This window comes from Oncorhynchus mykiss, chromosome 16 (assembly GCF_057628025.1).
Source record: "Oncorhynchus mykiss isolate SJ-2025 chromosome 16, ASM5762802v1, whole genome shotgun sequence".
In the NCBI taxonomy this organism is placed as follows: domain Eukaryota; kingdom Metazoa; phylum Chordata; class Actinopteri; order Salmoniformes; family Salmonidae; genus Oncorhynchus; species Oncorhynchus mykiss.
The window spans coordinates 74349209-74376934 of NC_143037.1; the positions used below are offsets into that span (position 1 = coordinate 74349209).

General features: G+C 44.7%; 1 protein-coding gene across 21 annotated transcripts; it reads right to left on the bottom strand.

Annotated features, from left to right (window-relative positions):
- Window positions 1-14: 14 nt before the first annotated feature.
- LOC110492669 (zinc finger protein 335) lies at window positions 15-27683 on the bottom strand. 21 transcript variants are annotated; one of them, XM_021567114.3, is made up of 31 exons: window positions 27516-27648; window positions 26687-26787; window positions 26036-26248; window positions 25414-25554; window positions 25052-25166; window positions 24797-24880; window positions 21883-21984; window positions 21625-21764; window positions 20077-21418; window positions 19317-19460; window positions 18851-19012; window positions 18383-18638; window positions 17966-18140; window positions 17632-17744; window positions 17355-17373; window positions 16907-17047; window positions 16710-16786; window positions 16320-16480; window positions 13346-13566; window positions 13063-13162; window positions 12785-12873; window positions 12543-12629; window positions 11530-11708; window positions 11174-11300; window positions 8923-9132; window positions 8323-8465; window positions 8019-8164; window positions 7654-7826; window positions 5942-6085; window positions 5643-5748; window positions 15-2283 (listed from the first exon to the last, which is right to left on the bottom strand). In XM_021567114.3, exons 3-31 carry the CDS (start codon window positions 26246-26248, stop codon window positions 2156-2158), a joined length of 5238 nt encoding a protein of 1745 aa, XP_021422789.3. In that variant the 5' UTR covers window positions 26687-26787; window positions 27516-27648; the 3' UTR covers window positions 15-2155. The 21 variants fall into 21 exon arrangements, 15 of the variants coding, with proteins under 15 accessions (XP_021422789.3, XP_090060043.1, XP_021422790.3 ...); XM_090203917.1 differs by having other exon boundaries at window positions 24830-24880; window positions 27516-27642; XM_021567115.3 differs by lacking the exon at window positions 27516-27648 and adding an exon at window positions 27265-27394.
- Between the last annotated feature and the right edge of the window lie 43 nt (window positions 27684-27726).

Here is a 27726-nt window from a genome sequence, read left to right on the forward strand (position 1 = left end):
AGAAGTGAAAGCTCTTACACAATATATATCAGTGATTTATTTGGTATCAGCTTTTAGTTATTCAGACATTTTCCTTTCAAGCATATCCTTGATCATGGGACAAAATGCTTTATATGCAAAATATATATGTACAAATAACCAAATCATTAACCACTCTTTATCCACCAATCGCAATCAATCCTGTAGTCACACAGTCAGTCATCCGATCCTCCATAGGCATCGATTGGATGCTGTGCTCTATTCTGAATTATAAACTGGGTGGGTCGAGCCCCCTGAATTCCGATTGGCTGACAGCCGTGGTATATCAGACCGTATACCACTCGTATGACAAAACATGTATTTTTTTGTGCTCTAATTACGTTGGTAACCAATATATGTTAGCAATAATGCACCTCAGGGGTTTGTGATATATGGCCAATATACCACGGCTTAGCGTGTTGTGTCGTGCCTAAGAACAGCCTTTGTATATTGGCCATAATACCACACCTCATCGGGCCTTATTGCTTAAATATAAATCAGCCATTTAATTCCCTCTTCTTCTTCGTCTTGCAAGTCAAAGCAGGTATTGAGGCACACGCAGAAAGATCATTTTAAATAATTACAGAGTGGGGATACGTACCAAATGGCAACCAATAACTGATTTAGGGCACTACTTTTGACCAGGGCTCAATAGTGCCCTATGTGGGGAATAGGGTGTCATTTGGGACTCACCCTAGATCAACCAACCTCTCTTGTAACTTTGTTCCTTAAAATGTACAGCAGCCCCTATGATCAACTTAGAATTTGCAACATTTTAGAATTTACAGAAGCTTTTTGTATGTATTTAACAGTGAGAGTTCATCTATTTGAACACTGAAAAGATGAGATAGCTAGCAGCCACTTAAATCCTCCCTACTACGGTTCCTATCAACTCATATCTGAAGATACACCACATGACAAAAAAGTATGTGGACACCTGCTAGTCAAACATCTCATTCCAAAAATCATGGGTCTCTCTCTCTCTCTCTCCCCAAACCATTTCTGTATCGACCTCGCTCTGGGCACAGTCATGCTGAAACAGGAAAGGGCCTTCCCCCAAACAATTTTCACAAAGTTGGAAGCACAGAATCATCTAGAATGTAATTGTATGCTACAGCGCAAGTTTTACACCACTCCAGCCGACGCTGGATCTTAGGCTTGTGTGCGGCTGCACAGCCATGAAAACCCATTTCAGAAAGCTCCCAACGAACAGTTCTTGTGCTGACGTTGCTTCCAGAGGCAGTTTGGAACTCGGTAGTGAGTGTTGCAACTGAGGACAGACGACTTTTACGCACTTCAGAACTCGGCGGTCCCGTTCTGTGAGCTTAAGCAGCCTACCACTTCGCAGCTTAGCCGTTGTTGCTCCTAGACATTTCCACTTCACAATAACACCACTTACAGTTGACTGGGGCAGCTCCAGCAGGGCAGAAATTTGATGAACTGACTTGTTGGAAAGGTGGCATCCTGTGATGGTGCCACGTTGAAAGTCACTGAGCTCTTTAGTAAGGCCATTCGACTGCCAATGTTTGTCTATGGAGATTGCATGGCGGTGTGCTCGATTTTATGCACCTGTCAGCAACGGGTGTGGCTGAAATAGCCGAATCACCTAATTCGAAGGGGTGGCCACATATTTTTGTATATATAGTGTATCACAGATATCAGAGTAGAGCACCGTGTTCGGGGGGGGATCAGCTTGAGCAAGGCACTGCCCAGAATCGCTAATCCTGATCATGTAATGTAGTTGTTTGGGATACAAGATGATTTGTAGCTTGGGTGCAGAGCCTTGCTTTGGCTGATCTTCCTAAACGATGGCTACTAGGGTGGGCGGCAGTTAGCCTAGTTGTTAGAGCGTTGGGCCAGTAACCGAAAGGTTGCTAGATCGAATCCAAGAGCTGACACGGGGGAAAAATAGTAGTTAACCCACCGTTCCTAGGTCAACATCGTAAATAAGAATTTGTTCTTAACTGACTTGCCTAGTTAAAGGTTAAATCAATCAAATTTAAAAAAACTGTGTATGTCACTGGCCCCTCTGTCAGCTCATACGGTTCCATCACACAGGGTCCTGCACTGCAGGCCGTCTCTCTGTCCTTTAAAGCAGTGGCATCGCATCCAACATCAGTGTCTGAAGGCGATGACGTCATCTCTGCTCGTCGGCGAAGGTGACGACATCATACTGGATGCCCTGCTGTTGTAGCAGCTCCAGTTGTTCTTGTGTGGCCTCAGTGTAGACGGTCTGTGTCTGCTGCGTGGCGGCATCTGCTATGACTAGAACACAGATGGAGAGAGTAAGTACTGATTCAACTTATCATCTAGTCCAGGAGTGGACGACTCCTGTCCTCGAGGGCCTGATTGGTGTCACAGTTTTGCCCCAGCAAACACACCCGACTCCAATTATCACCTAATCATGATCTTCATTTTAGAATGCAATGTGATTAAATCAGGTGTGTTTGGATGGATGAGATGAGAGGGGTGGATAAGCAGTGTGACACCAATCATGCCCCGAGGACTGGAGTTGCCCACCTATGATCTAATCCTTGATTAATGTATTTATTAAATGTTTATTTGAACGATGTACAGCGAGTGTACAGAACATTAGGAACACCTTCCTAATATTAAGTTGTGTGTGTTTGGATGATCGCCCACAGAACAGCCTCGTTTCCTTGGGGGAAATGGACATTACATGCAAAGTTCCCTCTAAGCTGTGCACGCACGAGGCTCCCCCCGGGACTGCAGCGAAGAAGAAATATCAGCCTGCGCAGAGAAACACGAGATTGAACACTCAACTTTCTATAGTTTTCTCCCTTCGTTAAAACTATGAACGTTCCCCTTTACTGTGGGAATTGTGATCGATTCAACGCAATTAGTCTCTTTTAATGCAACATACCAAAACAAACAAAAAAACTATGCAAGACTTATTAGTTTACAAGATATTTTTTTGTGGCAGAACTTTTTTATTTAACCAGGTTAAAGTTGAGAACAAGTTCTCATTTGGTTCTCAACTAGGGTGGCTAACATTCCGGTAAATTTCTGGAAATATTCCATGGGGCGTTAAGCCCGGGAATTGTGGGAATTTTGCTTAAATTCATTAAAAAAAAAAAAAGTTAGCTTTTAACAGTGAACCTTTTTTTGGGATTACACATAAAGGTAATTCTAGGTTTTGTGGCATATTTTGGTTAAACTATCCCCAATTCAATGGAATTGCAACCCTCTGCATGCACAGTGCATTCGTCCATCACATGTACAGCTGATTCTCAAGATCTTGCACACTAATGAGATGCTATTGAACCCACACTACTACACTGTCTGAGCAAAGAACTACAGGTTTTCTGGGAAGTTTTGATTACAATACTGTGAGGGGTGAATATATTTTATGCGACATACATTATTTTTTGTTGGTAAATAGTAGCCTATAGCAAAGTGTGTTTAAATAATTTCTAACTTAACAATTTCTGCTAGTTAGTTTTTGCTACAATGTGGGTTTGATGTTAATTCACCTGTTTCCATACGTTTCATTTTAAAACAATTATCTTACAAAGAAGTTGTTTAATTTAACTGCTTAACTATTTATCTGTACATGGAATTGTATTTGTTTTTTTTAAATAATTTTTCTCAAATCTTTACAGGAAACGGGCACTATCTGACGTATGGACACATTTCACTGCAGCTAATGTAGAAGGAAAAGCGGTGTACTTTTGAAAATAATGTGCCAAATCATATGTGAACAATGCAACAAAGATGCAGAATCATCTGTCCAAGTGCATAAAGTTCCCTCAGCGCTTACAACAAGCAACCTCTGACCAAAGTACCTCTACTTCTATTCGAGGTGAAAAGATGAATCAGACACCTTATCGATACCAACAGCTCATGGCCCTTCTGGAATCAGAAGTTTTTTTTGACTCAATGGAGGAACGTAGTCAGAGAAATGCTGATGAATGTCTTGCTCGAGCTGAGTATGCAACTGGTTCACCGCTGATGCTCACAGCCAACAAGATATGCTTTATCTACTCATTTGCTGGATGCAGAGTTCAACAGAGTTCAATTGAAGGTCAAGCAAATCATAGAGAAAGCAGACTGCATTGCAATCATCTCTGATGGATGGTCAAATGTTCCTGGGCAAGGAATAATTAACTACATCTCCACCCCTCAACCAGTATTCTACAAGAGGACAGACAAGGGACAACAGAGACACCGGTCTCTACATTGCAGACGAGCTGAAGGCAGTCATCATTGACCTTAGACCACAGAATGTATTTGCACTAGTGACAGACAATGCTGTGAACATGAAGGCTGCTTGGTCTAAAGCGGAGTCCTCCTACCCTCACACTACACCCATTGTATGTGCTGCTAATGCATGGAATCTGCTTCTCAAGGACAGCATGGCACTGAAAACAATGGATACACTCTAAAAGAGAGCCAAGGAAATGGTTAGGTATGTGAAGGGTTATAAAGTTATAGCAGCAATCTACCTCACCAAGGAAAGTGAGAAGAATAAGAGCACCACATTGAAGCTGCCCAGCAACACCCATTGGGGTGGTGTTGTCATCATGTTTGACAGCCTCCTGGAGCGGAAGGAGTCTCTCCAAGAAATGGCCATATCACACAGTCTGCCAATATGGACAGCCCCATCAAGAGGATGTTCCTGGGTGATGCATTTTGGGAGAGAGTGGTAACCAGCCTGAAACCTATAGCAGTAGCCATTGCACGGATTGAGGGAGACAATGCCATCCTGTCTGATGTTCACTCTGCTTGCAGATGTAAGATAAGAAATCCGTACTGCCCTGCCCACTTCACTGTTGCGCCATGCTGAGGAAACTGCAGTTCTGAAATACATCAAAAGCGTGAAGACTTCTGCCTGAAGCCCATACACGCCGCAGTGTACATGTTGGACCCCCAGTATGCTGGCAAGAGCATCCTGTCTGGTGCAGATATCAACAAGGCCTATGGTGTCATCACTACCATGTCTCGCCACATTGGCCTGGATCAGGGCAAGGTTATTGGCTGTCTGGCGAAGTACACTTCCAAGCAAGTGCCTTGGGATGGAGATGCAATTTGGCAGTCGTGTCAACATATCTCATCAGCAACCTGGTGGAAGGGACTTTGTGGATCTGAGGCTCTTTCCTCTGTTGCCAAATCCCACCAACATCAGCCTCCTCCTTGGTCCTTGTTTGGGAACACACACAACAGGCTATGCAATAGGGGAGTTGAATTGGGGCTTTTTGAGCCTGACAATGAGCCATCCTCAACGAGCCATCCTCAACAAGGTTGGAAAGTGACAGTGAAGATGAGGCCTCAGAGTCTGATGTTTAAGAGGTGGACATTGAGGAGGTCCATGGAGAAGACATGGAAGCCTGAGAGGAAGACAACCTTAGACAGCTTTAGTTTCTAGACTATCATTTTACAGATGTATGTTGAACATGTTTTTGGGAGATGCGATGGATCATTCGGGTTCATTCAATATTCCCTTTCTTTTGTTGTTCAGTGAAATCATCCCATGTGAAGAGTCAAATAATTTAATTAAAGTTACATTCGTAACTAACTTAATTTTTTCTATTGGAAGGATTTAATCAATTATGTCTACTTATGAGAAGGTTTATGTTTCGGTAACTGAAACTGTGTTATCATACCGGTGACAGCAGTGTGTTCAGCAACCTCCAAGTCTTCAGGACTGACTATCTGTTGTTCTGAACTGACGGGAAGATACTGGATCTGGCTGTCATGACTCAGGGAAATCTGAAAAGAGAGCCAAGGAAGTTAAACACTTAACGTTCCATCTTACTCTGTCACAGGGAACATTTCAATTCCTTATCCCAAAACACAGCAGTATTCTGGTTCGACTGTTTTGGGGGTTGAATATTTCTAGGAGTGATTCTTTTGGAGCTTGATTGTTTTGTGATGGGAGTGTTTTTGGGATCCTCTCGCTCACCTGTTGCTCCTGTAGGAAGGCCCCATCATTCTCATATTGGATGATCTGTCCATCTGACATCTGGATGTGGTTCCCGTCTGCTAGCACCACGTACTCCTGGGGTAGGAAGTGTTGAACTCCATCCTGAGAGATGACATACTGGACCTGGGAGGGTGAAGGAGGAGAATTAAACCCCGGAAGGGCGAAGGAGGAGAATTAGACCCCGGAAGGGCGAAGGAGGAGAATTAGACCCCGGGAGGGCGAAGGAGGAGAATTAGACCCCGGGAGGGCGAAGGAGGAGAATTAGACCCCGGGAGGGCGAAGGAGGAGAATTAGACCCCGGGAGGGCGAAGGAGGAGAATTAGACCCCGGGAGGGCGAAGGAGGAGAATTAGACCCCGGGAGGGCGAAGGAGGAGAATTAGACCCCGGGAGGGCGAAGGAGGAGAATTAGACCCCGGGAGGGCGAAGGAGGAGAATTAGACCCCAGGAGGGCGAAGGAGGAGAATTAGACCCCAGGAGGGCGAAGGAGGAGAATTAGACCCCAGGAGGGCGAAGGAGGAGAACTAGACCCCAGGAGGGCGAAGGGGGAGAATTAGACCCCAGGAGGGCGAAGGAGGAGAATTAGACCCCAGGAGGGTGAAGGAGAAGAATTAGACCCCGGGAGGGTGAAGGAGAAGAATTAGACCCCGGAAGGGCGAAGGAGGAGAATTAGACCCCAGGAGGGTGAAGGAGGATAATTAGACCCCAGGAGGGTGAAGGAGAAGAATTAGACCCCGGAAGGGCGAAGGAGGAGAATTAGACCCCAGGAGGGTGAAGGAGGAGAATTAGACCCCAGGAGGGTGAAGGAGGAGAATTACCACAATATATTCAGTCTGTCCCACTTCTTTATAGTCAAAGTAAAACTTTATAGTCTACTTGAAAGTAATTTTATCTATAAGTATCTTTATGTTGCTAATTGGAAATGTGAGGGGGATTGACGGGGTAGAGGACGGGGATGAGATCTTCATTGTTTACCTACATGGATCCATATAAAAAAGTCTATAAGTAGCTGTACATCTCTGGCTCCCTCCCCGTGTACCTCAGTCGCCTGGTTGTCTCCTGTCATGTACCGCAACGTCGCCTGGTTGTCCCCTTTCATGTACCGCAACGTCGCCTGGTTGTCCCCTGTCATGTACCGCAACGTCGCCTGGTTGTCCCCTGTCATGTACCGCAACGTCGCCTGGTTGTCCCCTGTCATGTACCGCAACGTCGCCTGGTTGTCTCCTGTCATGTACCGCAACGTCGCCTGGTTGTCTCCTGTCATGTACCGCAACGTCGCCTGGTTGTCTCCTGTAACGTCGCCTGGTTGTCTCCTGTAACGTCACCTGGTTATCTCCTGTAACGTCACCTGGTTATCTCCTGTAACGTCACCTGGTTATCTCCTGTAACGTCACCTGGTTATCTCCTGTAACGTCACCTGGTTGTCTCCTGTAACGTCACCTGGTTGTCTCCTGTAACGTCACCTGGTTGTCTCCTGTAACGTCACCTGGTTATCTCCTGTAACGTCACCTGGTTATCTCCTGTAACGTCACCTGGTTATCTCCTGTAACGTCACCTGGTTATCTCCTGTAACGTCACCTGGTTATCTCCTGTAACGTCACCTGGTTATCTCCTGTAACGTCACCTGGTTATCTCCTGTAACGTCACCTGGTTATCTCCTGTAACGTCACCTGGTTGTCTCCTGTAACGTCACCTGGTTGTCTCCAGATATGTACTGTAACGTCTGTCCGTCCGCTGTGGTGATCTGCTGGATGTACGTGGCCTCCTCCTTGTCTTCCAGGCCCTGTTCCTGGGACACTATAATGTGGTCCTGACCCAGGGCCTTCTGTAGCTGCTCCGGACTGATGGTCTGTCCTTCTTGCAGGTCTGTAACAAAGAGAGAAACAACAGCATCTCAGACAATGGCCAATAACAACACAAGTGGTTAACATTTCAAACAAACTGTAGCTGAAACAAAAATGTCCTCCAAATGGTATGGATGGAAATAGAGGACATCAGTGATTTATTCACCCAGCGAAAGGACCTACAAGTTGGTGTAAACGTGTGTGTGTTCCTTACACTGTAGCATGGCGAGAGCCTCCTCGTCATCGCTGACTATAAAGGCCTGTTGCTGGGAGCCTCCTCCAGAATGGATCTTCTTTGCCGGAGGGTCCTGGCTGTGGAGTCGCTCCAAATGGAACTTGAGGTGGCCGTTACGATTAAACCTGATCGGTGGGACAGACCAGAATGGTTACCTAAGGTGCTTTCAAAACATATTCTGTACAACAACAACAAAAACATTCTAAGCTGGCGTCACCAATCCCAACACTTCATAACAAAGTTTATTCTCACAGCCTCAAGACGCCCTAATTGGTTGAATTACCTCTGTCCACAGATCTTGCAGGTGAAGGGCTTCTCGTTGGTATGCGTCATCATGTGTCTCCTCAGGTCCTTCCTGTTTTTGGAGGCAAAGCTGCAGCTGGGGCACTTGTGAGGCCGCAGGTAGGTATGCATGCCCATGTGCGTCTGGGAAAGGAATGGTACATTGATAACCAAATGATAGCATGCTTAGGATAGAGACAAACTAATTCGCTACTAGGGGTCAATGATGCCTTTCAATACCAAAAACATTTTTTGGGGGCAAAGAAAAAAGTCCCTTCATATTTATTAAAAGGGTTCATCTCAAACTCTTTCCTCAATTTATTGGGTGTGCTCTCCTCACCACCTTCTGAAAACGTCAGACGGTAGAGAATCACATCAATCAAATTGATTTATAAAGTCCTTCTTACATCAGCTGATGTCGCAAAGGGCTGTACAGAAACCCAGCCTAAAACCCCAATCAGCAAGCAATGCAGGTGTAGAAGACCAGAGATCTGAGGGGAGGGTCCTCTACGCTTCCAAAGCCCTCTAGAGAGGGCACAAGGAATCAAGGAAGTATTGTTTTGAGATTTACACCCTGGCTGAGAAATGATAAAAGACCCACCTTGACGTCTGGCCAGGAGGAGGCAGTGAAGTCACAGTCAGGACACTTGAAGGTGGAGGGGTCGATATGGGCCCTCTTGTGGTTCTCCATGTCACTGCGGCCCTGGAACGACTCTGAGCAGATACGACAGGAGAACCTCTTTGGGTTGAGCTGGTTCTGGTCCTGGGGGGATGCCACCATGGAGGGGGAACCGGGGACTTCACTGCTTAGCTGAATAGAGGGAGAGAGAGAGAGAGATGGAGGAAGAGACAGCAGATCACCTTCTCAGACATCTACAGTTCAACAGAACAGGGATGAGTTTCCCGAGAGTTTCAGAGCATTAACATCATCTTCGATCCAGGAACTGTATTCCTGTAGAAACTGTTCTGTAACACCCCCTGCTACAGTATGTGGTATTCCTGTAGAAACTGTTCTGTAACACCCCCTGCTACAGTATGTGGTATTCCTGTAGAAACTGTTCTGTAACACCCCCTGCTACAGTATGTGGTATTCCTGTAGAAACTGTTCTGTAACACCCCCTGCTACAGTATGTGGTATTCCTGTAGAAACTGTTCTGTAACACCCCCTGCTACAGTATGTGGTATTCCTGTAGAAACTGTTCTGTAACACCCCCTGCTACAGTATGTGGTATTCCTGTAGAAACTGTTCTGTAACACCCCCTGCTACAGTATGTGGTATTCCTGTAGAAACTGTTCTGTAACACCCCCTGCTACAGTATGTGGTATTCCTGTAGAAACTGTTCTGTAACACCCCCTGCTACAGTATGTGGTATTCCTGTAGAAACTGTTCTGTAACACCCCCTGCTACAGTATGTGGTATTCCTGTAGAAACTGTTCTGTAACACCCCCTGCTACAGTATGTGGTATTCCTGTAGAAACTGTTCTGTAACACCCCCTGCTACAGTATGTGGTATTCCTGTAGAAACTGTTCTGTAACACCCCCTGCTACAGTATGTGGTATTCCTGTAGAAACTGTTCTGTAACACCCCCTGCTACAGTATGTGGTATTCCTGTAGAAACTGTTCTGTAACACCCCCTGCTACAGTATGTGGTATTCCTGTAGAAACTGTTCTGTAACACCCCCCTGCTACAGTATGTGGTATTCCTGTAGAAACTGTTCTGTAACACCCCCTGCTACAGTATGTGGTATTCCTGTAGAAACTGTTCTGTAACACCCCCTGCTACAGTATGTGGTATTCCTGTAGAAACTGTTCTGTAACACCCCCTGCTACAGTATGTGGTATTCCTGTAGAAACTGTTCTGTAACACCCCCTGCTACAGTATGTGGTATTCCTGTAGAAACTGTTCCGTAACACCCCCTGCTACAGTATGTGGTATTCCTGTAGAAACTGTTCTGTAACACCCCCTGCTACAGTATGTGGTATTCCTGTAGAAACTGTTCTGTAACACCCCCTGCTACAGTATGTGGTATTCCTGTAGAAACTGTTCTGTAACACCCCCTGCTACAGTATGTGGTATTCCTGTAGAAACTGTTCTGTAACACCCCCTGCTACAGTATGTGGTATTCCTGTAGAAACTGTTCTGTAACACCCCCTGCTACAGTATGTGGTATTCCTGTAGAAACTGTTCTGTAACACCCCCTGCTACAGTATGTGGTATTCCTGTAGAAACTGTTCTGTAACACCCCCTGCTACAGTATGTGGTATTCCTGTAGAAACTGTTCTGTAACACCCCCTGCTACAGTATGTGGTATTCCTGTAGAAACTGTTCTCCAACACCCCCTGCTACAGTATGTGGTATTCCTGTAGAAACTGTTCTCCAACACCCCCTGCTACAGTATGTGGTATTCCTGTAGAAACTGTTCTGTAACACCCCCCTGCTACAGTATGTGGTATTCCTGTAGAAACTGTTCTCCAACACCCCCTGCTACAGTATGTGGTATTCCTGTAGAAACTGTTCTGTAACACCCCCTGCTACAGTATGTGGTATTCCTGTAGAAACTGTTCTGTAACACCCCCTGCTACAGTATGTGGTATTCCTGTAGAAACTGTTCTGTAACACCCCCCTGCTACAGTATGTGGTATTCCTGTAGAAACTGTTCTGTAACACCCCCCTGCTACAGTATGTGGTATTCCTGTAGAAACTGTTCTCCAACACCCCCTGCTACAGTATGTGGTATTCCTGTAGAAACTGTTCTGTAACACCCCCCTGCTACAGTATGTGGTATTCCTGTAGAAACTGTTCTGTAACACCCCCTGCTACGATATGTGGTATTCCTGTGGCTGGCTTACCTCTACCTGCTGTAGAACTCCATCCCCCACACCAGAGGTCAGGTAGTACTGGGTGTCTCTGTTCTCTTTGAGTGTTTTTGTTCCCTCTTGCTCTTCCTCCATGGGCTGGGGACTGCCCACGTCACTACTGAAAACACAACATATTGGAACACTGAAGTGGAAGTCAACTAAGTTAATTTATCTCCAAAAATGTTTGATACTTTTTTGTAATGGGAGAATAAGCTTATTACAGGGCTTCGAAAATCATGTTAAAATATCGTCAAGAAATGCAAATTGTATAGCAGATCAGACAGAATGTCGCTCATTAGCTAATGGCCAGTGCCGTGTTGACCAGGTGAGGCCAGGTTCTACAGTACCTGTATCCAGGTCCAGTGCTTTGTTCCATCTGTTCCACCCCACTGAAGCCCTCTGCCCCCTCATAGGCCTGGATAGCTCTCTGAGTAATCTCTCCATTCTCATTGGTCCCAGCCTCATAGACCTCCTGGACCTCTTGCACCAGGGTCTCCCCATTCTCAGACATGTGGAACGTCACAACCTAAAAGGACCACAGCAGAAATGAAAAGGACTATACTTTTTTTACTTAAAAAAAAATACTTTTACATTTTTATTTAGCCAGGGATATTATTAAAAATAAGCAGGGAGACGGAGAGAAAAATAAATGCAGGACAGTGGTGTGATTGGGATTAGTGCTCACACTAGGGGGGCTGGTACTGTATGTGCTTTAGGTGCGTTATTATCCTCGTTGTGCAGTACAGGGGGTTGGGGGGAGCGACTCTGAAACACATCCTTTTAGAAAAGGAAAAGCTCTCGATATAGTGTTTTTTTCAGAGACCCCATACTGCACAACAAGGATGAGGGAATTTAATCGCTGGCTGGGGTAAGTTGATTTAAAAAAAAAAAATGAAATCGAAAAAAGAAAAAATAAGTGTCTGGACTCTTCAAATGAAAAGTGAAATTTGGTTAAAAAAAAGAAAAAACACATTTCTCCTTTAATCCTGGAGACCCAAAGCGGCCATCTTTTTTGCTTTTGCCCTTCTACTCAGACACTTGATTCAAATAATCAACTCGTTCACCAAGCCTTTGATTTCAATCAGGTGTGTGAGTGCTAAGGCAACGACTAAAAACTTGCATCCCTTTGGTTACCCAGGACCAGGATTAAGAAATTCTGCTCTACCGGGTAATGACGCTTCCTAAAGCACATATATACAGTACTAACCTCCTAAGCGTTCGTACCAAATTGTGTCTGGACCCTTCTATAACATTCCATTTACATACAGATTGAGATCTGGTTGTAAATAAGCCAAAAAATGATCCTTTAAAAAGAAACATTACACTACACCAGCCTCAAATAAATTTAAATCAAATAAACCTTTTGGGCTCCCCCGGTCGCCGAGGTAACCGCTGTCCAGGAGCCCGCTTTTAGAGCCTCTGAGTCCGATGATTTCAACATCTGTACCTGAGGAGTACACACAGGCAGACTGCTCATCCAATACACAACCTAGTCTGTCCCAATCACGCAGAGCTGTGTAGCAGTCCTGTAGGGAATCATTACGTAGGTCAGTAAAACGCCAGAGGTCTACTCAAAGAGCCAATGTGTGAACCAGCCAGTACCTGTAGTGAGTTTTCCACCAACTGTCTGGCGTTGCTCATATTCAACAGCAGATCCAGAGCATTCTGGGCTGACAGGTCCGAATTCCCGGCTGTCAAGATGGAAAGAGATTAAGATATTATTGTGTCATGCTTCCAAATGCATTATAAAACATTACTATTGGGCTTGGTAGAGATCTTAGGCCATACGAAAGAGTCTGTTAATCTGTCCTTGGTGGGGAAGTTGGTCACTGAAGGAGGAAGAAAGAATATTGGAGGAATGAAGACGAAAAATAACTGACCCTGTTCGTAAGTGATGGTGGTGTTTCCCATTGCATCTTGGGAGACTGAGGCGTTCTGCATTGTCTGCATGGCTTGTAGTGTGTCAGAATCCACTGCTACCTAACACGTGGGGGGAAAAACAGTCAAACATTCCCTATCCAAAAACTATCCATTAGATATTATTCATTCCAAGTTACTAGCTTCTACTCTTCTTCCCTTAGAATACCCACAAACTCCTGTTCATCTCTGTATTTAGAGGCATATAGATATTTAAAGTACAATATATCTCTTCCCCAGGCGTACTATAGTGTTCTGTAGGCCCGCTGTGTCGTCGTGTTGCCGTTTGAGTTCCTCTATCTGTTTCTGGGTGAATAAGGGTCTCCTCCTCCGCCTGACGGGCTCCTCAGGGTGCGTAGCGCTCCACTCCTCAAACGCCTCCGGGTGGCGACACTGGACGTGCAGACCCAGGTTCTTACGGTGCTTCGTCATGAAGTGGCACATCTCACAGGAGAACGGCTTTTCTCCTAGAGGGTGAAAGGAAGGCAGTGATCCTAAATGCTTCTGCTCCTAGTTACTCAACACCTCGAAGAGCTGAATAGGGGCGGCAGATATCCTAGAGAGGTTAGAGAAGAGAGCCATTGAACGAAGGGTCACTGTTTTTTGGGGGGGGGGGGGGGGGTAGGGGGACTGGTGGAGAGTGAACCTGGCCTTGTGCTACCAACCCCTCAAGGGTGTGTTTGTCTCCAGAGGTTGAGTGGTAAACCCTTGTAATAGCTAGTGAACTAAACTGATTGGGACGGAGAAGATCATAGTGACATTACAGTAACTCACGTATGTGTTTGATGGCCAGGTGAGAGACATGGAAGTCCTCTTTAGAAGTGGAGTATTTACAGTACTCACATTTAAAAAGGGTTTAAACCCAAATGAGTCCCACTGCAACGCAGGTGCAATTTGGACTTCTAACCCCTTTTAAACAGTGTGGCTTGTACCATAGGATTTGTATAATTCTTCCGCATCCGTTTGTACCATTAATCTGTGTGATTAAACGGAGGATGAGCTAGAGGGGTGTTTGTGAGAGCCAAGGGCGGAACCCGAAGGGGCCCGGCGCTGTCTTTTTTTTTTTTTACAAAAATGGCTGAGAGTCAAACACGCACATGTAACATGTTATATGACGCTCACAAGCTACCGAGCTGTTAGACGGTAAAGGGGCTCTTCTACATAGAAGATCATAAGAAATCTCATGGACATAGTGTCTATAATAAACTCACATAGTTGCTGTCACAAACTCCACACAGTTGTTGTCACTGACTAGTTAAGATGTAATTTCCTACTGAGCAAACAATTTCTGTACTTACAGCATTCATATAAATAGGTTTTTCCCTTTAGAGTTACATTTTTTGAATTTGAATGCAACTGTTTATTAGGGCTGTCCATGACTAAAAATGACTTGGTCGATCAAAAGTCGTCTGTTCTTTCGATCCAACCGATTGGTAGAAATTTAAAACGTGTATTTTTCCATACATAGGGTATGTCTATGTGTTAAGAAAATAAACCATGTATGCATTGAGCTTGTCTGAGGGTTTAAGTGCACTGTTCGGTGAAATAAGACAAATGACTCAAGAGGGAGCCAGAGAGCAAGATAATCAGAAGAAAAACAATTTAACCCGACCCGGTTGTCACCCTCCTGCTCCTACTGGCTTTGGCAGATTCGGCCGTTACTCTCTCCTGAAGTTGCAGGTAATAGGCTACATGAGGAGTCTGCAACCTTTCTCATGTGGAATGACCATTTATATGGTTTACATATGTACATTTTCCTGGAACAGTTTCATTTAATTTATAATAACATCTTCGTATCTGAAAATCATTGTTGGGTGGTCAATCAAAATTTATATCCAAATCTAAATGAAAACGATGAACCTAGAAAAGTAACTTTTATTGCATTGCCAACTATGTAAAAAAAATAGCCTTATAAAGCCCCCCCCAAAATAATGTAAAACAGTGCAGCCTACAGGTAGAAAACATCCTGATGAAAATAAATATCCTATAAATCACATTGGCTGCGCATGGCCTGTCTGCAACGAACTTAAAACATTGTATCAACTCTTAACTTGGGTCTGGCTCAAAGCTCTCACTAGCAAACGTACAACATTGTATAAAATATTCTGGGCCTTCAGCATTTCCTGTGCCAGTGAGCTCAGGACAGACACGGCTGTAGACTATTTGAGCAATAGATAAGAAGTAATCAGGTAGGTCTATTTTATGACGTTTCCATTGCCTCAGAGCACATTTCCCCCCCTTTTCACGCTGAGTGGTTATCGACAGGGGGGAGAGAGAGATGGAAAGATTTTTCTAATACATTGAGGAATTATTGTCATTCTCAATGTGATGTAAAAACAGACTTTGTTTGCTTGCTGTTTGAGATGAAGAAAACATGACTTTGAAAAGCTCCACAGCTCATTAGTGGAGATACGTTAGACCAATCAGAAATACTATCAGGGCACATTTATATGCCAAGATTTGCACGCAGGCTAGGTTAGCCTATAGGCTTACTGCTATGCGTAATCAGGTGTGCGTCCTTACTCAACAAGTGTAGCATAAGTTGTGGCCTCTGTGAAAAACGTGTCATCTCCGACAATGAGAACGATAAAAGACTGGAATAATAATACCTTGAATGCATTAACAAGACATTAACGTAATCAAACAAACATTGTAGATTAGAATTTATAGGAATGAACAGTAAATATACTACTGGTGATATATGTAATGGAGAATTGATAGACACGAACAATCAAAAGCAAACAATTCACACAATAAGTTATGAAACAATGAACGTGCACAAATTGGTCGGGAGAGAGCCCATTCTGGAATGAGTGAAGTACATGAAGTACACAATGGAGTGAAGTACATTGTGAATCCACAATCCTCTTCTTCTTGGATTGTGCCGTCCCCGAAGCCTCCACTATGGATTAGTTCACTGACATGGGCGCGAATAAAACAATCTTGTGTGCCGTAAAAAATAAAAAATAATAATAATATATACAAAATGATGGTCGACAAAATAACGTATCGATCAAACAATCGACCAGTGGACTAATTGGGGTCAGCCCTACTGTTTATGTCAAATTGTTTTGTAGCTAGCTCTGGTTGTCCTGATAAAACACGTCATTGTGAGGATAAATATGAAGGGCTGGACATGCAGATCAATGGAAGTCATAAATGACTTGGGGTCTCGGGACTGACAGGGTTTTTAAGAGTCGGGATTAGGTGTAGAACTCACCTGTGTGTTTGATGGCCAGGTGAGAGACCAGGAAGTCCTCTTTAGAGGTTGAGTATTTACAGTAGTCACATTTAAAGGGCCGGTCGTTGGCGTGGGACAGCTGGTGGTTGAGCAGGAGCTTCTTGTTGTCACAGTCATAGTCACAGAACTCACACTTGAACCTGGTAGACAGACACATTAGACAAGTTAGAGGGTATTAACACTGTAGCGTATGATAAGGAGAAAACATTTTGAAAACAGGGAGGTACTAACTGAACTTCACAGTGCAAATTGCTACAGTGTGTAATGAATACCACCCTGGTGTCACATGACTGACTATGTGTATGTTCTGCTGAGACGCTATGTTCTGCTGAGAGGCCCAATGAAAATTGCGCTACTTCCTGTACTGACCGGCTGTTGTCAACACTCTGGATGTGTGTGAGGAGATGCATCTTGAACGTATATCTCTTCTTGAAGGACTTCCCACACTGGGAAGTCAAAACACAAAGATATTTATAAAGATTTAAAAGAAAATCAGGAGATTAAAAACTAGAACCCTGATTGATTTGAGCGGATTATTGGAATTGTTAATCAAGGTCAGATGTTACCTTGTCACACATGTGTGGTTTCTCAACACTGTGTGTCTTCATGTGCTGAGTGAGTCTCTTCTGCATGGGGTAGACTCTATGGCACACTGGACACGGGAACGACAACACCTTAGGTACCTGCTGAGAGTCAGACAGACCACACTGGACACGGGAACGACAACACCTTTAGGTACCTGCTGAGAGTCAGACAGACCTGTGCAAATACATCTGGCTTGTACAGGCAGACCATACGACTGCTATGGGATAAAAAAATAAAAAAAAGATATCTTACTGGGTTTAAAACTTTTAATACATATTTCATAAACCTGCTGTGGCATAAAAACAAGATATCGTACTGGGTTTATAACATGTTTTTACATGGCATGACCTGGATAGAAAAAGTCTATCTAGGGTAGTCAACTATAGTAACTCAACATTTTATAGATTTAATAAAGGTGAAAATACTTACAGACTCAGACTTTGTTTTCCTGTGAAAGGAGGAAAAAATAAGTTACTGGATCGAATGATTTGATTGATTCATTAAAATCGATTAAGCTTCGATCGGTCTCCAGCTTAAAAAAAACCCCAAACAATAAAGGTTAATGTGCCATTTTGGTCTGGTGATGTAAGTTGTATGACGCTCACATGTGAATGTCCCACACATGGTGTCAGGAGAGAACATACTGCTCCTGGTTACATACTGCTGAGTGTATGATAACGTCCTGTGTGTGTGTGTGTGTACATACTTGTCCTTGTTGTGTATTGCAGAGTGTCTAATGACGTCCTTCTTATACACACTGCTGTAGTCACACTCCTCACACTTAAAGGGCTTGTTCCCCTGGTGGTTAAACATGTGTTCCTGTTTAACACAGCAGAGAAAACAGACACTTACCATTCCACTGTGATTATTACAGACAGTACAGGGAACAGACCAGGCCTGAGATACAAGAGAAAAACTGAAGACTGACTCAATGATTTAAAAAAAGCAGTGTAATTCACTTGCAATAAAGATGATGCTGTAATGAAGGCTATATACATTTGACTGACTGATCGGACTGTATGCCCCCGGGCCCCACTCACCTTGAGCGAGGACCAGCGTTTGCAACGGTAGTTACACTGCAGGCACTTGAAGCACTCTGGGTCGTTTCCTTGGTGAGAGTCTACATGGAACCTCAAGTCATCCTGGGACAGGAAGCGAGAGCCACAAATCCAACAGTTGTGAGGCCTCAGGAGGGGCTTCAGAGATGTGTAATATCTGGCGATACACACCGGTAGGGGGAGTGAAGGTATTTAGTTAGAAGATCTCGGTATGCGGCTACATCATGTAATATCCTTTCCAACAGTACAGATCTGTGCCGTACGCAACCACCATAGTTGCTGGAAGGGACAATGTAAAATGTTAAAATCCAGGCTATCCCAGTACAGTTCAGGACAGTACGATACAGGTATTCAGAGATACAGTAGCTCGTTTCAGGTGTCAGTAACAATGAGTCTTACTTCATGTACTTCTTGCATTTCTTGCGGAGAAACCTCTTGGAGGGTCGACCTCGTTTCCTGGGGAAAAACTCTGCCTCCTCCGGCCTCCCATTGGGTGACGGGTCTTTGTTCTCAGAGTCTGACTGGCTGATGCCGGCTTCCACTGCTTTTCCATTGGCCAAGGAATCTGGTCCGTTTCCCAGGCCTGAGGAACTGGCTTCCTCGGAGCCTTGAGGGTCCACACTCTCGATACGCTGCTTGAATGCACCCTCAGCTTCTGCACTCAGCCGAAACAAGGAAAATGCAGAGCAGGGATAAGAAACCTATTCAATAACAGCTTAGTGAATGAAAACAGCACACAATTGTCTTCTTGCGGTGATCTTTGGAAAAGGCCTTCATTTAAAAATTGAGAAGACGGGCAGAAACAGCTGAGTATTTGTTCAGTGAATGTGAGCATGGTGAGTGTATTGTTCCTACAGTAGTACCCACCCTTGCAGTTGTAGCTGCCCTCTGTGTAGGTGAACTTCCTGGGGCGGCCCACCCTGCGTCGGGGGCGGTCTGTGGAGGAGCAGGGAGGAGGGGCAGGTTGTCTCAGCAGGGCAGGCTGTCTGCCCCTACAATCCTCATCTGCTGGGTTATAGTCACTGTCCTCTGGAGAGAAAAGAGGGAGAGAGTGAGTGTGTGAATCCCAAATCGACCACTAGCCGCTACACCCAAGTAACCAATCGACTGACTGACCGACTGCCCAGCTGACCGGCCGATTGACCGGCTAACCGCCTGGCTAATGGGCTAACTGACCGACCGTCCAACCGTCCAGCTGACCGACCGACCGTCCAGCTGACCGACCGACCGCCCAGCTGACCGACCGACCGCCCAGCTGACCGACCGACTATCGGCTTCATGTGACAAGTGCTTATATATATTTTTTAAAAACTTGACATGGATCTCAACGTACCCTCAGAGTCATGGATGGCCCCAGCATCTACGATGTCTTCGTCCTCTGGCTCCTCAGGCTGTGGCTCTGGTTTCACCTCAGCCTGCTGACGGGCCAACGTATCACTACGCCTGGGCCGACCACGCTTCTTAGGAGGGGGGCCACCTGGAAGTCACACAGCACACCACCAATCAGATCATTGTATTCCATACAGGACCATCAAATCAGCTCAATAAAATCCAAATGTTACCTTTGGGGATTGATTTAGGAATATTCCTTTTAGTTTCTATTGGAGCACAGAACCTCAGTTTAGGAGTTAATAAAGCACTCTCGTTTTATTTGATCATATTCCATACAGGCCTCGTTGGCAGAGCGCACGTTCGGTAAATGATAAAAGGGTTGTATTAGTCTATTTTCCCCAGGGGGATAAAAGTTGTAACCTAATTAATTCAGCTGAGGATAAATAGTTTTCATCTAATTTCATTTCAATTGAGGATGAATAAAGTTTGATTCCATTTGAATTCAGTTTCTGCCCTCAGATGTGTCTAGGTCTAAACTGAGGATCAATACTAGTGATTCATTTAGATTTAGATGGCTGCCTCCTGTACTGTATGTTTGTGTCTTTCTTCCCTCAGTTCTCTCTAGATGGGATGGGGCTACTGTACCTGCGGGTTTGAAGTGCCTGTCTCTCAGTTCTCTCTAGATGGGATGGGGCTACTGTACCTGTGGGTTTGAAGTGCATGTCTCTCAGTTCTCTCTAGATGGGATGGGGCTACTGTACCTGCGGGTTTGAAGTGCCTGTCTCTCATGTGGTTGATGAGGGTATCTTTGGAGACGCTTTTGTAGGGACACATCTTGCATTTGAACTGCTGAACGATCACCACCTCCATCATCTCCTCCAGTTCAGCCATGGTGTGGGGGACGGTGACCCCTGGTCCTCTTCCAGCCCCCGCCTCCACAGCTGAAGTTCTAGACCCCCCCACCACGCCACCCTCCTCTCCCCTGAAAGGCCTCCCCAGACTGGGGGACCACTGAGGCTCAGGGGCCCCCTCAACCTCAGGCTCCGGGCGGGAGGAGTAGGTCCCACTGCTGCTGATGTAAGGGCCAGGCTGGCTCTCTGTGCACTCCATAGCCTCTGCTGAGCCCGCTGTGTCTGCCTGGGGGTGGTGGTGGACTGATCCCACAGTGTCTGCCTGGGGGTGGTGGTGGTGGACTGATCCCACAGTGTCTGCCTGGGGGTGGTGGTGGTGGACTGATCCCACAGTGTCTGCCTGGGGGTGGTGGTGGTGGACTGATCCCACAGTGTCTGCCTGGGGGTGGTGGTGGTGGACTGATCCCACAGTGTCTGCCTGGGGGTGGTGGTCTGTGCCTGATCCCACAGTGTCTGCCTGGGGGTGGTGGTGGACTGATCCCACAGTGTCTGCCTGGGGGTGGTGGTCTGTGCCTGATCCCACAGTGTCTGCCTGGGGGTGGTGGTGGACTGATCCCACAGTGTCTGCCTGGGGGTGGTGGTGGTCTGTGGAGGAGCCCTCGCCTCCCTCCCCTATCCCAGTGTACCACCCCGGGGAGGCCTCTGGGCCAGTGCTGCTGCTGGTGGTCTCCATGTAGTGGGAGTGCTGGGGCTGCTGCTGGTCAGAGTGCTGTGGCTGGTCTGGGTCCTGGTTCTGGTCTGGGCTCTTGTTTGGGTCCTCCCTTTGCCCTTCCTGATCCTGGTAGTTGGAACAACCGGGCTGCTCTGAATCTGCAGCAACAAACTCCACATACTGCTGTAGGGTTCGGTGACCCTGGGAGTGGTTAGGCAGGGTTAAGTGACCCTGGGAGTGGTTAGCTCTGCTGCTGCTGTCGATGTAGCTCTGAGAGTGCTGTGGCCTCAAATCCTCTTCACACTCCAGGTACACCTCCGTCCCCGCACTGCAGTCCACAACATAGTGAGTGTGGCGTCGTCGAATGCCGGGGGACGAGGGGTTGGAGTCGGCGGCTCCGCTACCCTCCACGTACCCCCGCAGGTCCTGGTCAGAGTTGTCGACTACACCGTACTCCGGGAAGCGGGACAGAGACCGGGACGAGATCCTAGTCTGGTCAGATTCCTCGTCGTCTACATACGAGGAGGACGACTCTCCAGTCTGGTCAAATCAAAAATAGTCAAACTTTATTTAAAACTGCATTTAAAAACACACTTTACCGTAGAACAATGGAATAAAAGAAACTGAAAAGCCATAAAGGAGATAAAACAAGAACGATTTCCAAAATAACAATTAAATCCTTGACTTAAAAGGTGTGTTTTCAAACGTGACAAAAAAAAAAAAACTAAATTGTGTCTGCCCCTTACCTGGTCAGGTCCGTCTGCATCTCCACCGCTACAGTCCATGTACTGAGATGCGTGGGAGTGCTGGGGCTGGTTCTCCTGGTCCTCATGGTCTGGGTAATGGCTGCCAGAGGGCTGGTCTGGCTGGTCAGGGTCCAGGTTGTCTAGCATGTCATAAAACATTTGATAAAAAAAAATAAAAAGGGACAGCATTCACTTGAAATCTCTATGTTTCAATGTTCTTTCATGGCAACCCACTGGCATAGGTTGTATATGTCATACCCTGCATGTCTCCCTGGTCGTGGCAGGTGGAGGTAGGACCCTCTCCCAGAGCCTCGATGGTGATGCGGTGATGGCTGGACAGGGCCGAGGACGACGTGTGGGCTACCATAGGAGAGGGAGAAACCACACTGGTCAGACCTGGATAACTCTAGTTTTAACTCTGCTTTGTGGAAAGTAACTCTCTGTCTGGGTCTGGTACAAACCTGGATAACCCTAGTTTTAACGCTGCTTTGTGGAAAGTAATTATCTTTCCAGGGGACAAATAGTAACTTCTGCGGTGACTACAACTATCTGAATACAGATGTCAGGAAGTGACTCCTTTTCTGAAACTATTGGATTGGCTGCCTAATGGCAGGGCTGTATCTGGAACTGCATGTTGGATTGGCTATCTTCAACCAATGGCAGGGCTGTGCCTGGAACTGCATGTTGGATTGGCTGCCTTCACTAATTGCAGGGATGTATCTGGAACTGCATGTTGGATATAGAAATAGAATGAATAGAGCACCTACAATCTCCCATCTTGACAGTTATAGTTGATCTACGCAATAAATGTATATCTGAACATTGTGTAAATGTCAATTCTCTTGAATGTCCATTGCCCCAGGTGTACATTATCAGGTCAAACCAATTAACTAATGATATTTTTGTACAGAGAAGTATAAATAAGTTGACGCTCAACTATTCCAATCTGACAGTCATTTCTTTAGAGCTTCTGTCCAAAGCGCGACATACACACATTCTTCCCATTTGTGTTTTTTGATCAGAAATAATTGCTTATGCGTACCTTCATGTGTGTATGTGCAAAATACTACTGTTCTCAGATTCTTAATTTGACAGATTTTAGATATAAAAATGGGGTTTGGTTGCAAAACGCTATATATCAATTGTGTGCTGAAACGGAATGTTCGTGTCCTGTACACACACAAAACAATGGTTCTAAATAGTATCAGATAGGGGTTCTTCGGCTTGTAACTATAGCGGAACCCTTTTGAAGGTTCAATAAAGAACTATTCTCATAAGTTTATATATGGAACCTTTGATTTGTGGTTGTTTCACCTAGCTATCTTAAGATAAATGCACTAACTAAGTCGCTCTAGATAAGAGCATCTACTAAATGACTAACATGTCAAACGTAAATCCTTGACATAAATAATCTCATATTACTGTATTGATAAATGTTTTATTAAAAAAAAATCTCATATATACACCGAGTGTACAAAACATTAAGGATGCCTTCCTAATATTGAGTTGCATCTCCTCTTTTCCACTCAGAACAGACTCAATCCGTCAGGGCATGGACTCTACAAGGTGTTGAAAACGTTCCACAGAGATGCTGGCCCATGTTGACTCCAATGCTTCCCACAGTTGTGTCAAGTTGGCTGGATGTTCTTTGGGTGGTGGACCATTCTTGATACACACAGGAAACTGTTGAGCGTGAAAAACCCAGCAGCGTCGCAGTTCTTGACACAAACCGGTGCGCCTGGCCCCTACTACCATACCCCGTTCAAAGCCACTTAAATCGTTCTTGCCCAATCACCCTCTGAATAGCACACAGACACAATCCATGTCTCAATTGTCTCAAGGCTTATAAATCCTTCTTTATCCTGTCTCCTCCCCTTCATCTACACTGATTGACGTGGATTTAACAATTGACATCAATAAGGGATCATGGCTTTTACTTGGATTTGCCTGGTCAGTCTATGTCATGGAAAGAGCAGGTGTCCTTAATGTTTTGTATACTTAGTTTATATTGATGTCACAAAATGTATCATTTGTACAGTTCTTTATTAAAAGTGTAGTTATTTGTCACATTTGACTGTAAAATCAACCCATTTCTCTGCGAATGAGGTGGATATATAACGTTTTGCAACAAAACATAATTATTTGTCTCTGAAATAAAACCATCAAGCGACAGATTTCCAACTAATATAGGTCTGTCATTGAACAACACCATTCCACGATAAGATGGTGAAAAAACATCTCTTTCATAAGTTCTTTAAACAACAAAAGCTAATTTACCAACATTTCCTAATATATATAGCTTTTTGAAATTAAACGTAATTTGATCTACACAATACATTTCTATCTTTACATTCTGTAAAATGTCCATTGCTCCAGGTGTACCTAATCAAGTCAAACCAATGACCCAATGATATTTTGTACAGATAAGTGTTCTTGATCCAAAAACACACTATACCATCATTAAAGGGATAGTTTATTCAGAATACAAACATGATGTTCAACCTGCCTTGGCTGCGTTTGCTTCTGACTTCTTGACTTATGAAATATACTTATTCCTTTCACCGAGGGAAAGATGGGTAATGTATAACGTTTACATTCTGTCAGGATATGTTATTGTTAGCCATCAGGGATCCTCTGGGAGGAGAACAGACACAGTCTGGTACCAGTCACCATATCAGCCGTGAGTTGGGGAGGAGTATTGCACTTTGGGGAAGAGGTCAGGTCAGATGAAGTGAGGAAGAACAGATATCACGAAAGGTTCTGTCTAGCAACAGAGATGCATTGGCTGTTCAGACGTGTAAGGAGGAGACTCAGCATAGGAGAAAGGGTTAAATATCAGTGCTTGTGTGAATATGTCTTTTGTCTGTTCAGCTGTTCGACCCTTTGGGGTGAATAAACTTGATTTATGCTTTCATAGAGTCCGCCCAGTTCTTACTCTGACATTTAGACCCTAACAGCTGTATTAGCTGCATTCTCGCTAACACTTAACATTAAAACACTATTGTGTCTGTGTAAAAAAAACATATTTATCTTTGAAGCAACATTTTCTTAGCGTGCTGTTACATAATACTTTAGTAATAGCATTTTAATTGTCTAGCAATGAGCGGAGAGTTTTTGCAACTACTGTACACAAGCGGAATTAGTTACTGTAGCCTGTGAGAGAAAAGCTCACCATCATCTGATCCTTGTAGTATCAAATACTGACCCTCACTGGTCTCTGCAGCTCCGTCCTCTGCACTGGTCACTTCTATGCAACCTGGAGAACAAGTGATACATAGATATTGACTGTGATGGACATATTGCATTACCCGAATGGAGTGTGTTGGTACTGACATTGATTGTTACGTTTGTGTCTAATGTTTTATATATTTTCACGATTGACAGGAATCAAATTTCCCTTCGGGGAAAATGTTTTCATTCCCCTCACCATTCATGATGTCGGGTCCGATGGTGGACTCTATGATCTTGTCTATGGCTGATCCCAGATCTGAGGAGGTGGAGGCTGTCGAGTCAGACACCGCCGCGCTGGAGTGAACCGTCACCTGCAATACAATATACGATATGACGTTTTTAAAAATGTATTTTTTAACCTTAATTTAACTAGGCAAGTCAGTTAAGAAAAAAACTATCAGTGACATTCAACTAAAGTCGGTAAAATAACCATATATCAATCAATCCAAGTCAAACCTAAAAGAAACACAGCTATTAGCTAAATCAATGCTAGTAGAAAAGAGTGTTGTACACCAGTCAGTGGGGGGGGGGGGGCGCTTGAATATTAGAGATGCTCACCTGGGCTGACCCAGACACCAGGATGGACTGTGTTACAGTGGAGACGCTGGTGGACTGGGCCACAGAGGAGGAGTCTGGGAGGTGGACGGTGGCCCTGTGGTGGGTGACATCCGTACTGGAACTAGTCTCTGGTAGGAACACCTGGAAACAGTAACACGGGTGAGAGGCATGGACATGGAGACTAACTAAAACATTAAGGTCACTCTGTGGATAGTCCCATATAGATGCTCTACAGATGGTCATACTGTCAACAAACTATCTGTTGAGAAGCAACTGCTTGTTATGGCTACAGTTAGGGTTAGGTTGAGAATAAGGGTTAGGATAAGGGTTGAAATGTTGTTGACATTTATTGAACATCTATAAACCATCTATTTGGAACTGTCCAAAAATAAAAGTGTTACCAAAACACTAGAGCCCCTACCAGGACAATCAAACATAGACGTCTTTGGGTCCTTGAAAAAGTGCTTTATAAAATGTATTATGCTTATCATTACAAACACACAGGCTTTAAGTGTATTACTTTTGACTTTATTACTCTGTACCATTAAGTATCTCTTGTATGTTACATAGCATTAAAGTTTGATGATCCTGAACAGTTCAGATAGTGTTGTTTTGTTAATACCGGGACCCCCTCTGAGCTCTGTCCCACGTGGCAGTCTGACTCTGGGGCAATGCCGTGGTGGTGCTGGCTGTGATGGTGGGATGCTGCATCACTGCTGTCTGCCGACATGGCCTCTGAGGACTCCATGCCCATACCGCTCTCCGACGGCTCCTCCATTCCGGAGCCCGACGGACCCACATCACTGCTGCTCTCCACCTCTATCTCCCCTTCCATCTAGCATAGACAATAATATGGTACATAACAGAGCTTTTAGAATATAATGTTTATTTTCCCCAGAGGGAACTTCAGTATCCAAAGAGAGACTGGGTGACATGTTCAGTGTGTGAGGGAATCAAACCCACAACCTTGGCAGGTGTTGAGGGGCGGCAGGGTAGCCTAGTGGTTAGCGTGTTGGACTAGCAGCCGAAAGGTTGAAAGTTCAAATCCCTGAGCTGACAAGGTACAAAAATCTGTCGTTCTACCCCTGAACAGGCAGTTAACCCACTGTTCCTAGGCCATCATTGAAAATAAGAATTTGTTCTTAACTGACTTGCCTAGTTAAATAAATTGTCAATATAATGCTGTAACTCTCAGGGCATCTGACCTATTTCCATGCTTAGGACAGTCATGGTCACACACTACACTAGAGATATCTATATTGATGATGCATACCAGTTTTCAACTATCATTCGATTATCCATCCATCTTCTGGCATTAGCCTATTCTTTCACAGGGAGTGTACTTTCAATTGGATATTGATTGTGTGAAATGCCCTAAAAAAAAAGAAATAATTGCAGTTTATTGCATATCAGTTTAGAGGTGTTTCTCTTGAGTAGCATTCGTGAGGGTGCTTTGTTGAACGGACTCCTTTCTGTGGGTCTTTGAGTGTGAAGGTAAACAATACCACTGATGAACATACAGTAGCTATCTAGCTAGTTAGCTAGCTACATGGCTAACTGTAACTTAACCACATTGGACGTGGTTTCTTCTTCTTTGTGCTTAGATAGCTAAAGTGAAAGCCAAGTTTACTAGCAAGTAGCTAAACTAGCTAATAATAGTAGCTTTGCTAGGAAGACAGCAAGGTTAGTTAGCCAGCTAACGTCAGTTCTTCGTTAAGCCAGTCAGATCCTGATAAAATAATACTGCTGACACGAGGTTGCACAACACATGCAACAAGGTCGGGTGGCATAACAGGTCAAATATAGCCATTATTATCGTTTTTATTTTTGGACGGCTATAGCTAAACACACCTGGAGTCGAGCGTGTAGCTAATAACGACCCCACTCTTTATGATTTAAACAAGCCTAGCTGCCCTCCCTCTTGCCTGCTCCGCCATTTTCCCGACCAGCCTTGGTTTTGCATTCAGGCATTATAGTACCTACCAAAGCGTGGGGCCTCAAGGGCCTCAGCAAAAACAGATTGTCCAACGCTCGTTCCTGAAGAAAATGTATTTAATTTATCTATATAAACACGAGATCCTGTGGGATATTTTTTCACTTACCGTGTATTGCGAGTTGAATTCGTGTATGACTTAGTAGACACAACAAACAGTATAAGAAGTTGTACGCGATAATTGCTACTCCATTCTAGTCGGGCGCCATCAGTATCTCCTCGCTTCCTGTTCGACAAAAACCGGATCTTATTTCTCTGTTTTGCTAAAGTGGAAGCCGCTTTAGAAGGTGCTCCTTGCATTTTTATTATGTTAAGGGCAG